Raw genomic sequence first — 17,490 nt, 5'->3', positions numbered from 1 at the left:
AAACCCCAGAAATTCGTTGATAACCAGGTCTACACAAGCACTGATATGAACCAATAGTGTTAAGGCAGTACTGAGTTGTTAGATCGCATGGATTTGAAGTTGCACATTCGTCGATATCTAAATATGTTTCATATTTATTGAATTTCCATTGAAATTTTCTTATGATTGAGAGCTTAAAAATATGTCCAACCTATGCAGACGGTGTTATTGATTGGATTAGTTGGATGTTGGTAGCCAGTTTTGCAGTTGCATTCGTAATCTCCATTCCCAACTATACAACTGGAAATCGTGTTGTTGCATAAGTTTGGAAAAACATTGCACACACTGTTGACTGTAAATAAATTAAATTAGACGGAACTTATTTCCAAAATATTTGCAAATGTTTAAAGTTCCATACCCAGCTGACAGTAATCGTTGTAGAAATATTTCATGTAGCCAATCCTACAAACGCATTCCGTCATGACGGTCGATCCAATTTGGAATGAGGAGCATGGGTGGATGCCACAATCACCGTTGTTGACGTTGCAATCTTCAATTTTCCGAAAATAAATTCTATAAAAATTTAGTAATAAGCTCGCCTAAAAATTATTTAAAAGTCTTCCTACTAAATAACTGCAGTAGTAATTTTTTGACAATTACTTCTCAGATCACAGGCAGGTCCATACCATCCAGGCAGACAACTTGACGGATTACACGTCATATCTGGTGTCAGACTGTTTGGAGTGGTACAATGGTGGACTTGTGAGCAGCTTTGTCTTGTCCCGAGTTTGTTGCAAACTGATTGGTTGACGGTAACAATTGAGTTATTAAATATTTTATAATCTTGAAGAGATTAATAGTTTGTTTGATTTCTCAATGTCAAAAATTTAAAAACAACTAAAATAAAAAGTGCCAACGTGAATAGATGTTGTTGCTTGAGGGTCCTCCGCAATATTCTGTCAATGGCAGTCCCCCGCATGCTGAATTGCAAACATTATCTAAGACCTTTCCATGCTTTCCGTAAGAGTCTCCACAATAACAAAATGTGCTGCTCTAGTCGTAGTAATTTAAAAAAATTTTAATTCCAATTCTCTTTTCATTATTTTACAGGAGTATCATCCCAAAACACACAACACATGTGAATCAACTCAACACACACACTCTACATGTGTGATGGGAAGGAATCTACCTGCATTCGAACCTGGCCATTGCAACAGCGGATCATTGAGCGGCAACAACAACAACAACAGTTCAAGGTGCTTAAACCATTACATTATCACGTGGCTACCTATACACTATTTTATTATGAAATAACTTATTTTTGAAACCTGCACTCCAGCATACGAGAAGCCGTTTACTAAGCAGTAAGTTATGCACGTTTCAATTGTCATTCCTGGCAAGTTTTCTGATTTGAGGTTGAGATCCTTGTCGGCGTTGGCTCCCACATCCTGATAGCATCCCATATATCCCGGGGTGGGTTGTGCTGATGAACATTTATTTGGTGAGATCGATAAATTTTGAGTTAAATACCACAAACAAATTAATAATATAAATTAGAGAATTAATTTTTGTTGTAAATTCAATTCATGCGACATCATCCTACTTGAATAAACAGCGTTCAGATCAGTCTCGTCGCAGATTCCAGTGACTGAGTTGCAGTAGGAGAAGCAAGAGGAGGATGGATAGAGATCCGTTGGAGTGACTGCCGCACAAAAACACCAATGTCTTTCCTTTCCGCATTGATTTTTAAAATATCAAATTAGATACACATATTTAAGAGACATAAATGTGTGCGTGTGTTTGTACTCAAAGATTTTATATTTATCAGATGTCGTTAGTTCGTACCCTGATGGTAGCGTATGGATAGTTCAATTCCTTACACAATGTGATGCATATATCAAGGGAGGATTCGTGGAAGGTAGCCTGCTTTTGAAAGGTCCTGAAACAACCGACATACTTGTACACAGTATTTTCTAACGGAAAAAAATATTTATCGACAAATTAAAAATAAAAAATTGTTTAAAAAAATACTTAACCAGATCCGTAGACTTCCAGTTCAGAAAATGTCATCGTATTAGCGCTAGTAGCTTTAGTAGTTGATTGTTGGACAATCACGTATCTGTAGGTGTTACTTCCGTAGTTACAATCAACTCTCAGCGGTTGGGCTGAGTCGCTATAAGTTATTGGTCCAGTGGTGCAATTATCGTAGGTCCCTCGTATCGCACCAGGTGAGTTTTGATTCACCGTGTTTGATAACCCAACAATGAAGCCTTCCATGCCTTTAAATAAATGACATTAATTAAAAATTAATTATCAACAGTTGCCAACAGCACATTTATTTTACAAACTTTGATCAACTGTGTATAAAACAGCGTACAAAACTTGATAATTTCGTGTCAAATCAACTATGAACCAGTTCTTAACGGGTGCTGTTTCGGTCCCCAATTTACAGAAATTGCTACTTCCTTTGATTCCGTCAACACAATTGTATGCGATGTTTGATGAAAAAGGTGTGCTCATATAGGCAGGCTTCTTGAGTGCCACATTTTCATATTGCAAAAAATTTTCTGCAAATTGATCAAGAAGTTACAAGTATTTTATTTAATTTCTTTTTGTATAATTATTAACTTTATTAAAGTAATTACGACGAAACCAACCGTTGGTATAAACTTCCAACTCGAGGAGTTGGACCGCTTTATCATTTGTGTTGCCGCTAGCCAGGGATTGCTCATACTGCAAGGATTGCTGTATAATAACGAACCTGTAAAATTTTTCTTGGTCAACGCAGTTCACACTCATTACTTGACTAGCTGTTGTAACTTCTACCGGCCACTGCCCACACAAGTCATAATTTCCTCGAATTGTTGCTGTCGAGTTTACAGTTGCATCAAAATAATTTGTCAGTCCGACGATGAAGTAGTTCATACGGTTATCTAGAACGTTTCAATTGTGTGCAAATTTAATTTCAATTTTTTTATGATTTTTACACTTAACAGCAAACTCACGACAAGATCCAACACAAACTGCCCCATCCACCCTGTTGAAGACCGTAACAAACTTGGCCTGGTACGCATTCACGAGATCAACCACAAACCACCCTGAATATGAAAAAGTAGCTCCATCAGAACGAGCAAAGTTGGTTAGGCTGGTTTTATCTCCGTCAACTCCGTAACGGGCAAAGTATGATTGGGAAGTAGAGGAGAGGACAGCAGGTTTTTTAAGCGCCACATTTACGTACACCGCTGGTGAATAAAAATTAAATTTTGATTAAATTTTTTTACTTTTGAATTTTTTTTTAATTATTCCGACTGTTAAGTTATTTGTACGACAAAAAATTTCAAACTCTACCTTCAAGTGCCATGAAGAAATTCATAAACAAAATTATTGCGGATAAATGTTTAAGTTTCATATTTTTTAAATTCAGAATTTTGCATTAACCGTTTAAAAGCTTTGCTACTTATCACTGTAAACTTTAAAACTAACAGAGATAATTAATTTGAAAAAAAATTTTATCAAGACCTTCCGTCTTTACAAGATTGACAGTGTGCATGCAACATTAGAACGATAAAATAGCGAGGTTCCACCGTAACACCATATAAACCTCAGTTAACAGCACGCATTCAACAGGTAGTTTGTTAGCTAGATAGATATGCAAGATAGCTAGTTGCACGGGTAGGTACTGGCGAGAGAGTAGCAGCCAGACAAAAACCAAGGAGGTTCTTGCTCATAGAGCTTCTTCATAGGTGTCATTATGTTTGTGCAACAAGCGTGAGATTCAGACATCGAAAATCGAATCTTATTATAAAAAATCTAGTCACTAAATTTAATACATGGCAATATGTTGTACATAGTTGTAGAGGCAGCAAATAGTTGCACAAGAATTCTTCAAATTCATCCAGCCAAAGCCACATTATAGAGCTGGTAGCTCACGAAAGTCTGTTTAGGATCCCGTTGGCAAAGCTTGCTAAGCTAGTAAATAAATAAATTTTAACTCTACAATCTAATAGCTATCTGTTTATAATGTTGGTGTACATATGTACGAGTGTAATTCATAAACTTGGTCGGTTGGTGCAAGCTAACATTATCACACTAAAGAATCAAACCAACCCAAGCGTATCGAGTCTTAAATTTAAAGATATTAAAAAATATAAAAATTAAAAATATAACGCAGCCTGTTGTTGTTCTGTAAGATTGTGCGTACCTGGTATGAAAATACATGGCGTGCATAATGAAAAGTTTGAATTTAAAAAAATTTTCATGGAAGAAGATTGTGCACACATGCATGCACACTCAAGAATCAATCATTCCTTTCTTAGACTTCCATCAAAACTCAGTTTCGAACTGCCTGACTATATGTTATCCTCTTTACCATTAGGTATTGCAAACGTTAGCTTAATACTTGACAATAATTTTATGTTATTAGTTTGTTTCATTCTTAAGTGAGTCTCTATTTCTACACTGTATCATAACAGGCACAAGAACTACGTGAACATTTGTACAGCACGTCATACACTTGAAAGCAACATTGCTTCGAAGTCTTGCACAATCAGTGTTTGAATAGAGCAAGCATTCTGCTTTTGTTCGTCAAAACAATGCATCTAGTCTAACTACTCTCGTTTTTACGCAGCTATCTTGCTGCCTAATACTCTCACCTTCCGATCTGTCTTACCACCTAAACTCCGTCGTCTTGCTTGAATGTGAAAAGTTTTTCTTATTTTTATTTTCAAATGTTATGTCATGTTATAAAAAATACTTGTTAGTAATTCTACAACAGCTCTACCACTCGCTATTATTTATTACTTCCAAGCATAATTTTTGATTGAGTTTAAATTATTTTAATTTCGCCTAAAAATTTTGATTTAAAACATTTTTTCATTTATTAATAAAACGCTGACAAGTTATAGGTTCGACTTTCATAAATTGTTGGTTACTTTATTTTTTCTTCGACCATTTACACATGCATACCTGCTCTACTTGCGTACAAGCCACATTGTGTTGTTGTTTCTCTTAAAGTTCGGGCATTTAGCTCTTTTTTAGCAGGTGTGCAATCTCATTTAAATGACAAAAGATAGTTTAACCACTAAAACTAGGATTCAGTTAGTTGCTAAATTAGATAATGCGGAGAGATATGCAGAGAGAGGGAGAGAGATAGAAAAAGAAAGAGTGAAACCGATAAATTTGATTGATACCTGTGTGTGTATGTATGTGTGTGTGTATATATGTTGTCTAACTAGTGTTTAAAGATCTAGCTAAGAATCTACATGTTGTAATTTTCATCAAAAATTGCATATATTTATATAGCAAAATTTTATATTTTGTGTGTTTCCTTATTGGTTAATAGTGCCTGTGTGTATGTGTGTGCGTGCGTGCACGTAATAGTGTGTATGTATGTGTGAATGCTTAAAGATTTGAGCTACATTTTTAAAGAGCTGGCTAAGAAGTTTGAAACGTGACTAGCCCCATAGCGAAAATGGTTTTTATATCAAAATAGTGAAATACTGTGTAAAGATATGCGTGGCTTTTGAATAAATTTAGAGATTTATGAGCATTCCTGTAAAGGAAATTTTTATTTTAATTTCAACCAAAATGACTAATGTTTGAAAAATGTAATAACGCAGTTTGTAAAAATATCATGCACTGTGTAACATAACATAACATGATATAAATTGGCAGCAAACGTTGTATGAATGCACTGCTAGTATTGTAACACGCCGAATTGTAGAGAACAACAATATATGAATGAATGAATGAATTAGTGAGTGAGTGAGTGAGTGAGTGAGTGAGTGAGTGAGTGAGTGAGTGAGTGAGTGAGTGAGTGAGTGAGTGAGTGAGTGAGTGAGTGAGTGAGTGAGTGAGTGAGTGAGTGAGTGAGTGAGTGAGTGAGTGAGTGAGTGAGTGAGTGAGTGAGTGAGTGAGTGAGTGAGTGAGTGAGTGAGTGAGTGAGTGAGTGAGTGAGTGAGTGAGTGAGTGAACGAACGAACGAACGAATGAATGAATGAATGAATGTAGTTTGAATAGATGTTGTTTGCTTGCTTTTAGAATATCATTCATGTTCATTTGTTCACTTGTTTGTTACAAGTTAAGCCGTGATGGATTGACACACGTACAACTAACTATTGATGTAGACTTTTTCAACTTTTATTGAAATTCAAATTTCCATAAATTTTGATTATTAATTCTCCATTAAGAACCAATCAACAATCATAAATCGTGTGTTTGTGTGTGTATGCTTTTGTGTGTGTGTTTGTGTTTATAAAACAATTAAAAAACAGAAAATATTTTAATAACGTGATTTATCGAACTAAGCTCAACATTAACACGATAACTTTAACATCAAAAGCATTACAATTGAAAGCACTGTACGAACATCATGTATGTACTATGTAATTGCATAGAGAGTTTTAATAAAATAAGTGCTTGTGTGTTTGTGTGTGTATTTGTCTGTGTGTATGTGTGCCTGCGTGTGTGTTTGTGCGTGTGTTTGCGTGTATGTGTGTGCGTGCCTGCGTGTGTGTATGAGTGTGTGTCAATATTATTAGAATTAAATAAGTTCATACAACAAATTTAATTTTAAAAACTTGTCTATTTCTCTATCTAGATTGAAAAACAGAAAACATGTACACCAAAATGGGACGAATTCAGACACACAATCAAATCAAGTTCGCTGTTAGGTCAGGGTTAGCAGGATCCATTATGTAGAATTTGCTGACAGCCAGCTGGTAAGAAAGGAAGCCAGTCAGCGCTAGTATACCCGCCACTGATAGCCCAATGAACACGAATAAGGCATTTTTCTCTTGAGATACTGAAAGATGAATAATAATTGAAACGTGAAATTTTTTGAATAATAATTGAAACGTGAAATTTTTTGAAGTAAAATATTTTTTGAAGTTATATCATATATATTATCTACTAAATTTTTAAATGGGTTATTGAGTATGAGAGACTGTGCGATCTATTTGAATTTGAATTCGGTTACATCTATCTACTCAAGACCAGACAACTCTAACCATTTCACCATAGTGCCAGACAAATATTTTACCAAATAAACTGTTTCAAAAATACATGACTCCAAACAAACACCTTCTCTAGAGGTTGATGATGTGTTTATGAAAACTAGAACAGCTCCAACCAATAAAAAAAAAAAAAAAAAAACCTTCACAACTCCATTGATCTCTATTGAAGTAACCACTACGACACGAGCAGATGTAGGTTCCTAACTGGTTCACACACGTGGAAGTAGCTGTGTTACATGCACTTGCATTGTTCACGCATTCGTTCACGTCTGTTGTGTGGAGTGTAGTTGGTGAAAAAAGATTAATGTCAGACTGTAGAAATTGCTTTCTAAAATTTTTTTTAACAAATTTGTATTTTAAATATGTTGGTTTGTGGCTTTTAAAGACTTCAAATTGGGGTTTTTAGTTCGGGAATGGTAGGTTTTGTTAAATTTTATGTTTTATATTAAAACATTATGATTTATAATATACATTTATTTTTCTTTGGACCAAACGTTCTTTGCTTTGTATGTAACTTCACTTTTTCTTTTTCTGTTGATCCGGTGGATAATAAATAACTCGAGAACGTTGCTTAGTTTATTTCTCTTCTTTTAATGCCTTTCAATATTATATCAATTAATTAAACGAACTACGTAACAAGAAATTTAAGAGGTTTTATTTTGGGAAAGTTTGTTGTTAACACGACCAACCTTCACAAATCCATGGACTTTTATTATAGAAGCCATTCTTGCAGGTGCAGCCGAACGATCCAAGTTGGTTGATGCATGTGGATGTTTCATTGTCACACACGTTTGATGTCACCAAGCATTCATTAATATCTGCAAGTTGTTCAGTTTTTAAATATTTCAAGTATGAATTTTTCATATTATTTACATTTTTTTACCTGAGCAAACATTGTTCACTCTTTGGTAGCCGGCTGAACATTGGCAAACAAACGAACCAACTGTGTTGACGCAGATTTCAGATGGAGTGTTGCAACTGGTTTCATTTTCTGAGCACTCGTTGATATCTGAAGAGAATTTATTTTACAAATTTTCATATTTATAGACTACAAAATTAAAAATATTAGTCTTAATTCAAACCTATGCAAAAGGTATAATTATCGATTGGATTCCTGTAGCCAGTCACGCATGAACACACGTACGAGCCTGGAGTACTGATGCATGTTGATATCGTTAAGTTGCAAATGTGCGGATAGTTGGCACACACATCTGGAACTGAAGTTGAGAAAGAAAAGAAATTGTAAAATAACTCTTTCACTTATAAAATAAAATTTCTTTACATAGGGTGCAGTAGTCGTTGAAATATGATTTTTCATATCCGTAATTACAGACACATTCCGTGAACGTTGTGGTTCCTGTTACGAAAGATACGCACGTATGCGCTCCACAGTCGCCATTGTTCACCTGGCAGTCTTCAATTAGTGACAAAATTTTTTTTAGAAAAATATTAATATATTTTATTGAATTTATAAATGTATCAAACAAATTTTAAAATAATGAAACGTGATGAGCGAGACTTCTCTGATTGCAAGCACTTCCAGTCCAGCCAGGCGCACAAACTCCGGACAGACAATTCATCCCAACATCGAAGTTGTTTCCATCAGAGCAGTGATACATCGTCGAACAAACCTTGTTGATACCATACGTGTTGCAAACTGAAGACAAGATGACATACTTTTCATCATGTCTGTAAATGAATTTTGAAATTATTTTTCTTACGAGAATACAGGCTCTTTTTAACTGATCCTCCACAAAATTCCAAATTATTTCCCTGGCATTGAACTCTGCAGTCACATTCTGAAGCCATTGGATAACTTCCGGTAGAGTTCCCGCAATAGCATTCAGTATTTTGCTAAATATTTTCCATTTCAGGTATTTTAGTAGAAAAAAAGTTAAGAAACAAATATGTCCTTACAGTGAGAGAAGCATATGTGAAGTTTATCGACATGCAGTAGTCGAAACAATTTTCAATGGTCCTTGTCGCGGAACTCTGGCTTTCCACGTAGTCGGCGTCATCGAAGCAGCCCAAACGACCGGGGCTCAGTGGGGCTAAATTATTTATAATTTAGGGTTGTAAGACAAAACGCAGAACTGACATTTAGGGTTTAGATGACTGGTTTGTCAGACATACGAACTAGTGTAGGTCGCGTAAAAGTCAGTCGGCGCGCAAACTCTATTTGAATCGCAGTTTGAAAAACATGTGGAAGATGGATAGAGATCTGATGGCGTACCACACAAACATTGGTTATTCTGTTGATGAAATTGTTTAAAATTTGGAAATTGAAAATTTATTACTGGGAAGATAAATGTCATATTTAGTTTTAAATGTTTACATAAAAAAATTATCAGATTTACCTTTATTGTTGAGTAAAATATATTTGACTCTCTACATAAATTGAGGCATACATTCAAAGTTGTCTCGTAAAAAATTCGCTGCGTTTGAAACGATTTGAAACAACCCATGTACTTGTAAACGGGGCTCTCTGAAGCGATGATTTGAAAATATGGTACAAAATGACAGTTTCTGTTACATGTAACAATAAAAATTCACCTAATCCGTAGACTTCCAACTCAGCGAATTTCAGATCGCTGAGGATGTTGCTCGCATCCTGCTGGATGATGACGTACCTTGAATAAATATTTTTATCGGCACAATCAACTCTCATTGGTTGCAAGGTTAAGGCAGGAACGGTTGACTTCCAATAGCCGCAGACCCCATAAGTGCCCCGCAAATTACCGCTGCTAGGGTTGAAACTGTTCAATAGTCCCACCACGAAATAGTCCATCACACTCACTAGACAGATTTTTCAGTTTTGACGATTTTTAATTTTGAAAAAAAAACACGATTGAATTCTGAAAAACTTACGAGAGGAGGCGTTTGCGTAGAGAGCCACATATTGGACTTGGTACTGACGCACGAGGTCAACTACAAACCATTTATCAGCAGTTGAAGAACTTGACGGTAAAAGACAAAAATTACTTTTATCACCATCAACGCAATTGTTTGGAATGCACGACTGTAAGGTTGTCATATAGGCTGGCTTTCTTAGAGCCACATTTTCGTATTGCACAATAGTGTCTGGCAATTATTTTGGTTAAATTATTATATATTTGTTGTTTAAATACACAAGTTTCACAAAATTAATTAAAAACTTAACCATCTGCGTAAACTTCCAGCTCAGTCAATTGAATGTAATGGTCGTCTGCAGGCTTTGTCTGCTCAATAAACAAGGACTGTTGTATTATAACAAATCTTGAAAATTTATTGCTATCGCTACATGTGACATTGAATGGCTGGTAAGCAACTGCAGTTGTCATGTCCGGTCCCAACCCACACAGGTCATAATTGCCTCTGATCGATTGATTCACATTGGCATCGAAATTATTCGTCAGCCCAACTACGAAATAACTCATGCGGTAAACTAAAAATTAAATTAACAAATAATTACGATAAATTTTTCAAAGTTTTATAAAATTTTATAATTTTTTTCAAACTCACAGCAATCACGAGAGCAGTTATATCTATTGTACAATGTGATGTATTGAACTTGGTAGGCATTTATGAGATCGATGACCAGCCAATCAGAATAAAGGCTATTATAACCCGAATGAGCCATGAAGCCAGTTCTATCCCCATCAACAGCATTGGAAACCATCGCCCCTTCAGCTTGTGCCCCTTCTGTACTCATGTAGGCCGGTTTATATAAAGCCACATTAACTGGGGTGCCAGCTGGTTAATTGTTTTTCAAAATTAAAAAAAAACAAAATTTATCGTGTTAACAAATGCGAAAAATAATTAATGTCAATTTTGATGTTATAGACGTGAACATTTACTTCTGTTACATTTTATTTAATTTCTTTCGTAACATCAACTCACCCTCAATTCCAACAGAAAGCTGAAGAAAACTAATGATAATGAAATATTTCAGCGCCATTTAAACCACTAATCAGTATTCATTCGAAAATTATGATTGAAATTGTCACAAATTTTAAAATATTTCGAAAATTATATAAATTTTAACATTCGTTAACAAGAGAATTTCAACAATCATGAAAAAATGGTGATGGTGTTCTTTCATATAAAGCTACGTGCAAAGCAGAGATTTTCTGTATTGATGAAGCTCAGCCTAAAAGTATTGTATGGGCTGTGAATGCTGAATTACTGTTACATACACGCTAATACAACTTTTATCCTGTAGAGTTATACACTTTCACAAAATATTTAATGGCTGACAATTGCACGTACCCTTAACTTAGGCGGTTCCATTGAACAGCTTCTAGAAAGCGAATCGTGAGAATCTTCGTTAAGTTGAACTAGCTGAGCTATATCAAGAAATTAAATAAAAATATGGCGTGTAAAATAAATAAATTCGTATTTTGGCAACAAAAGTTTGTGAGATATCTTGAGCGGAATCTAGTTGTGAGTGGATGTGCAGTGAGAGGTTTCAACTGCAACGTGAATCTGTCTGCACATGTAGGTTATGAATTTATATGTATAAAAATGTGTTCGTTGTGTTTACTAATCTTTAATACGCATCGGTAAACCAAGTTGCTAAATTCAAACAAGTTGAATTTTTATAAATCAGTAATGAAACTATTGAAATCGTGCACTTGAAATCGCGATCTGTGACATGCAATAAACAAAAACAGCATTTGAATGTGTCTATAAAATGTAAAGGCAAATGGTTATAATCTTTCACTCATTCACTCACTCACTCACTCACTCAATCAATCAATCAATCACTTATTCACTTTATCAATCAATCACTTAATCACTCAATCTGAGACAAGTCATGTGTTGAAGTAATGTAGATTGGTGGTTCGAATCAGTTTATAGAACAAAATTTAAGATAGTTAAAGATGATGGTTGGAATGGTGCATCTCAGCAGACATTTGTTAAATAAAATTCAAATAGTTTGATCTTTTTTTTGTCATTATTTTTATTACCAGTGTTATATTATTTAAACAGAGCTAACAGCTAAATTAGTTTAAAAAATCAATTTATTACAAATTTCATTGGTATTATTTGCTAAATTGTCTACACACATATATGTCAGGGTTCAGTGTAGCGCTATACGATTTAAATGGATAACCAGTAAACAAATGACTAATATCTCGTGGCCGTGGTGAATTCAAGTTAAAAAGTGTTTAAAAACTGTCCTTCAGGGACAAATAATTATTAATAACTCAGTTTGCGTGAGTTATTAATAACTTGTCGCAATTTCTAATCATGGGAGTGATAGCGGCCAAACGTCTATAAAAGCGCTGGGAAGGTACTGTCAACAGGCTCAGAATTTCAGTTCAGGAATTAGTATCGTCGCGAGAGTTATCGTGGAGTCTTGGAAGTTGAAGTGGTAAATTCGTGAACCGACGATTTGTGAAATATATATATATATATATAATTAATTAATTGGAGATATTGACTCGTAACGTTGTTTAATTAATTAATTGGAGATATTGACTCGTAACGTCGGTTATTAATTACTGTTAATTGCCCTACGTTATAAGCTGTATTTTACTTTGTAATAGAGAAATTGTTACAACGTACTTGTTCTTGTTGCGAAGTTGAAATAATAATAAAAGTTAAAGAACGAACCCTTAGACATATAAGTAAAAGAAGTGCACCAGGATCAACATAAACATGCATTCTTCAAGCTTTGCACAACTCATGCATTCAATCAAACTGACTCGTTGCGTCTGTCTTTCTTTGTTAGACAATAACTTCAATGATAGTGAGCCAGTTGTTGGCCCTACCTCTTGCATACCATTCTCTCTAACTAACAAGCTATGCTTGCTACAGTTCTAATGCATTTATTATCTTTCTGTTTGTGATTTCGAGTAGCCAGATGTTGATTTGTTCATTTTAATTTTCATAACTTTTCATTTTAAAGATCCAATAGTATGCTTGTTCAGATTTAAACTTCGGTTTCACTTTAAAGACACACATGCACGTTCAGAATGTGATCTTCAAAAACTGTTGTGAATTCACTAATCAACAAACCTGTTAAAAGAGCATTTTGAATATTTGAATATTCATGAATCGTCTAGTGCTTAGAGCTTCTGTTGTTGCCACTGACGGTTCATACCTTGCTAAGCATTCTTCTATCTACTGAGCTAGCTACTTAGCTGTCTGTGGATGTTCCGTAAGATCGTGCGTACATGGTATGAAAATACATGGCGTGCATAATGAAAAGTTTGAATTTTAAAAAATTTTCATGGAAGAAGATTGTGCACACATGCATGCAAACTCAAGAATCAATCATTCCTTTCTTTGACTTCCATCAAAACTCAGTTTCAAACTGCCTGACTATATGTTATCCTCTTTACCATTAAGTATTGCACACGTTTGCTTATTACTTGGCAATAATTTTATGTTATTAGTTTGTTTCTTTCTTAAATGAGTCTATTTCTACACTGTATCATAACAGGCACAAGAACTACGTGAACATTTGTACAGCACGTCATACACTTGAAAGCAACATTGCTTCGAAGTCTTGCACAACCAGTGTTTGAATAAAGCAAGCATTCTGCTTTTGTTCGTCAAACAATGCATCTAGTCTAACTACTCTCGCTTTTACGGAGCTATCTTGCTGCCTAATACTCTCACCTTCCGATCTGTCTCACCACCTAAATTACGTCGTCTTGCTAGAATGTGAAATGTTTTTTTCTTATTTTAATTTTCAAATGTTCGAAAAAATTTCAATAATATTCTTCAAATTATGCCTCTTCGTGAAAGAAAAAATTCAAATAAATATTTGTGTGTGCTTGTATATATATGTGTGCGTGTGTGTATGTGAATGCGCGCGTGTGTGTATGTGAATGCGCGCGTGTGTGTGATATTTGTTTCGAGTTATTACGGATTATCCCTTATCATCTACAATTACGTTAAGACAAACGCATTATTAACTCTTTGTGTAAATCCCAGTGGTGTGTAGTTATTAACTACAAATAGTTAACTACTAGTTATTAACTACTTGCTAGTAGTTAAGCTGTAGTTAATAACTATTTTTTTCAAAGTAGTTATTAACTAGTAGTTAACTATTTTTTTAGTAGTTAATAACTACAGTAGTTAACTATTTTACATAACTACTTATAATAATAAGCTAATATTTGATCGCCCATATTTGTGTGCATGCATTGTGTTACTGTTGAAAACAGACATGGTCATCTAATATGCATTTGCTATGCATGACTAATCATATCACATACTGGATAACAAATGGTTGTATACAACAATGAGCAAAACATATATAAAACATATATACAATATATCATATATATTTATATATGTAACATATTGTATATGGACACATATAATAGACATTTTACATAATATACATACATATTATATACACCTATTGCATTATGTAGTTGTCTGTGGGGCATACATGGTTAAGACAACTTAATCATGGATGTCCATGACTTAATGCATCATTAATTCATCATATTAATCCCATGGGTTGTATCATATATCTATTGGTTGTTGATAAACAAATGCTGGTTGAATGTCCATGTGTGTGCGAGCGTTGCATACGATAATAACAAGGATAAAAATTTGGTATCGAAAGGTTGTAAACACCAGTTTCTTTTTAAATGGCAATGTTTCGAAAGTAGTTAACTACTAGTTAACTACTAGGTGGTAGTTAAAGAGTAGTTACTAACTACTGTTGGGCAAAGTAGTTGAAAAGTAGTTACTAACTAGATTTTTTCAAAGTAGTTAACTATAGTAGTTAACTACATTTTTTAAGTAGTTAGCACAACACTGGTAAATCCTAAAAAAGTATATACTCCGTGAAAGAGACAAAATATAATTTTAAATTTTGTAATGTTCCGCCAACAGGACACCTCGTCATACTTTGAATGCTGTTTAATTAATTAGAAGAGTTTATTATTAGTTATTCGGTGTCTTTTTCGTTTCATATTTTTTCAAAAACGTTATAATTTTCAAAAATTTTCATGACCAACAACATCATCAAAGTAATTATTGTCAGGCTTTAACATTGTTCTGACCATAAATTCCTATTATCAGGTCATAATTTGCACATTTCGAGTAAAATAATTGTGCAAATAATATAAAATAATATAATGAAAATAAATCACAAGAGATATTTTGTTATTTAAATTATTAATTTAAATAAAAATTAATTAATTATTGTGTAAATAATATAAAATAATAAAACGAAAATAAAATCACAGAGATATTTCGTTATTTAAAATGACTTTACGGCTGAGAACCAGAATTTTTACTATTTATAACCTTGCTTTTTATAGCCAACACTGGTTCTTATTCAAACTGTAACGGCAGAATTGCAAATAAACATTCATTGAATTAAACATTAGAATTGAAATAAACCACTTGACTTGGACTCTGACCCGAAATCGTTTTCGTTGCGTCATCTCCGGTCACCCAAATACTGATAAGGTTAAGGTTAACCTGTAAACGACACTCACACTTGCACACACACACAAACACGCACACACACACAAACACACTCATAGCGAATATATATATATATATATATATATTTCTGTCATAAATGCAATTATTGATGAAAATCACAGCATGTTCGGCGTTATTTAACTTCCTGCTAAACTTTAACTTAGAAAGAGAGAGAGAGATAGAGAGAGGAAAGAAAAGAGAAAAAGATGAAGAGAGAGAAGGGTTATAAAATTGTAAATAAGCTATTAGTTAACAGTTCTATTATTAATAACATTTATAACATATTATCATTAAATATTAATATATTGAACATGTCTGTATGTGTGTGTGCTTTTAAGTTTGTGTGTGTATGTTTGTGTGTGTGTGTTTGTGTATGCGTTTGTGTGTGGTTTGTGCATAAGTGTATATTGTTAGTTGACGTTGGTATTCAAGCGGTTGTATTTGTTTGCGGCAAGCAAGTAAGATATCAGGCCAGTAAATGTTACGATTGATACTACAAAGACACCTATGAGGGCAAACAGCATGGTTCTGTCGGCAGAAACTGAAATATAATCATTCAAACAATCAAACAAAAAAAAATAATGATATCTCATTTATATAGCGCACAGAATTGTGGCAAGTTTCAAATTAGTATTTGGCTATCACACGGACAAAAAAAAACTTCAATAAACGGTCATATTAGATAGAGGATTTCTTTGCAGTCGAACGCGGTCACTGCTGATCTACTAAAGATGATATAGAGTGGGTTACAAAATTAATTGCTACCTCCACACGTCCACTGATCTTTGTTTGAGTAGCCACTGCCACAAGCACAACTGTAGTTTCCCATGCTGTTCACGCACGTTGAGATGGCTGCGTTGCATGCGTGCCTGCCCTGCAAACACTCATTCACATCTGGGAGTTTTCAATTTGTGAAAATGGCGAAACTTTAGTAAATTTTCAATTTTATGATCTTAAATTAGGTTTAAAGGTCAAAAAATACCAAAAAGTATAACAATCAAGCGATATATGAAAGTACGCATTAGCGGCCACACACAAAGACACACACACGCACACACACACAAACACACACACAGACACATGTACACACAGACACACAACCTTCGCACAGCCATTGATCCTTATTATAGAAGCCATCAAAACACATGCAACTAAACGTGCCAATCTGATTAACACACTTTGAAGTTTGGTTATTGCAAGCTTGCGTGTTAACCACACATTCATCTATATCTGTAGAAAAACATTTTTACCATTATTTCAAATAAAATTAAGCTGCAATATCGAGTTATAGTCTGTTATTTTTTACCTACGCATATGTTGCTAATGTTTCTGTACCCTGCAGAGCACTGACAGACATACGAACCAACAGTATTAACACATGTCTCGTTCAGACCAATACAGTTGTTTATATTTTCTGCGCATTCGTCAATGTCTGAAAAATTAAATTTTAAGAACTTGGAGAAGTCTTTAATAAAATTTTTAAATAAAAAAATTTCCTGAACCTATGCATGTGGCTTGATCGTTGTCGGGATTTATGAAGCCCTGGAAACAACTGCATACGTAAGAGCCAGGCGCACTGCTACACGACGAAACAGTAATGTTGCAAATAGCTGGGTACTTCGTGCAGACATCTGGCACTAAAGTTTATTGAAAATATTTTAAAATAATTCCAGAATGAAAGGCAGTGATGTAAGACTTACTGAGAGTGCAATAATCTTTGTAGTATGACTTTATATATCCTCCCTTGCAAACGCATTCATTGAGTATGGTGTTTTTTATTTTGAACGAAGCACACGCATGCATTCCACAATCTCCGTTGTTTGTTAGACAGTCTTTCATTGATTATAAACTTCACATAATAAGTCAATCCATTATATGATATTGAACCTATACCTCTTTCATTGCATGCAGCACCCGTCCAACCAGGCTTGCAACTTTTTGACGAGCAACTTAGCTGCGCATCCAGATTGTTTCCATCAGAACAGTGATACATTTCCAAGCAACTTTTGCCAGTGCCATACGTGTTGCAAACTGGTAAAAATGTGTAATTTTATTT

At 34.4% G+C, this 17,490-nt stretch overlaps 3 protein-coding genes across 3 annotated transcripts in view; all 3 read right to left on the bottom strand.

The window, feature by feature from the left end:
• The window catches only part of HELRODRAFT_163140 (hypothetical protein), a gene marked incomplete at both ends in the record, with an annotated part of 4,522 nt that extends 793 nt beyond the window's left edge, over nt 1–3,729 (bottom strand). Inside the window, 13 exons of the mRNA XM_009027103.1 lie at nt 25–117; nt 191–331; nt 398–529; nt 640–777; nt 897–1,032; nt 1,308–1,462; nt 1,583–1,709; nt 1,825–1,952; nt 2,016–2,258; nt 2,328–2,546; nt 2,637–2,912; nt 2,985–3,221; nt 3,660–3,729. Coding sequence (XP_009025351.1) covers nt 25–117; nt 191–331; nt 398–529; nt 640–777; nt 897–1,032; nt 1,308–1,462; nt 1,583–1,709; nt 1,825–1,952; nt 2,016–2,258; nt 2,328–2,546; nt 2,637–2,912; nt 2,985–3,221; nt 3,660–3,729 — 2,095 coding nt within the window. The remainder of the gene's footprint in view (nt 1–24; nt 118–190; nt 332–397; nt 530–639; nt 778–896; nt 1,033–1,307; nt 1,463–1,582; nt 1,710–1,824; nt 1,953–2,015; nt 2,259–2,327; nt 2,547–2,636; nt 2,913–2,984; nt 3,222–3,659) is intronic.
• A 3,938-nt stretch (nt 3,730–7,667) lies between these two features.
• Nucleotides 7,668–8,204, bottom strand: HELRODRAFT_67851 (hypothetical protein; the record flags this gene model as incomplete). Its single annotated transcript, XM_009026896.1, has 3 exons — nt 7,668–7,810; nt 7,876–8,001; nt 8,075–8,204. Coding segments are annotated over 3 exons (399 nt in total), but the record flags the coding sequence as incomplete, so codon positions are not given.
• Nucleotides 8,205–15,496: 7,292 nt separating this feature from the next.
• HELRODRAFT_189111 (hypothetical protein) lies at nt 15,497–17,427 on the bottom strand (the record flags this gene model as incomplete). The annotated part of the gene is made up of 6 exons (XM_009027102.1): nt 15,497–15,975; nt 16,200–16,328; nt 16,536–16,664; nt 16,741–16,866; nt 16,937–17,071; nt 17,328–17,427. 6 exons carry the CDS (start codon nt 17,425–17,427, stop codon nt 15,845–15,847), a joined length of 750 nt encoding a protein of 249 aa, XP_009025350.1. The 3' UTR covers nt 15,497–15,844.
• Between the last annotated feature and the right edge of the window lie 63 nt (nt 17,428–17,490).

This window comes from Helobdella robusta, assembly GCF_000326865.2.
Source record: "Helobdella robusta unplaced genomic scaffold HELROscaffold_5, whole genome shotgun sequence".
In the NCBI taxonomy this organism is placed as follows: domain Eukaryota; kingdom Metazoa; phylum Annelida; class Clitellata; order Rhynchobdellida; family Glossiphoniidae; genus Helobdella; species Helobdella robusta.
This window is presented reverse-complemented; position numbering and strand designations above follow the sequence as displayed.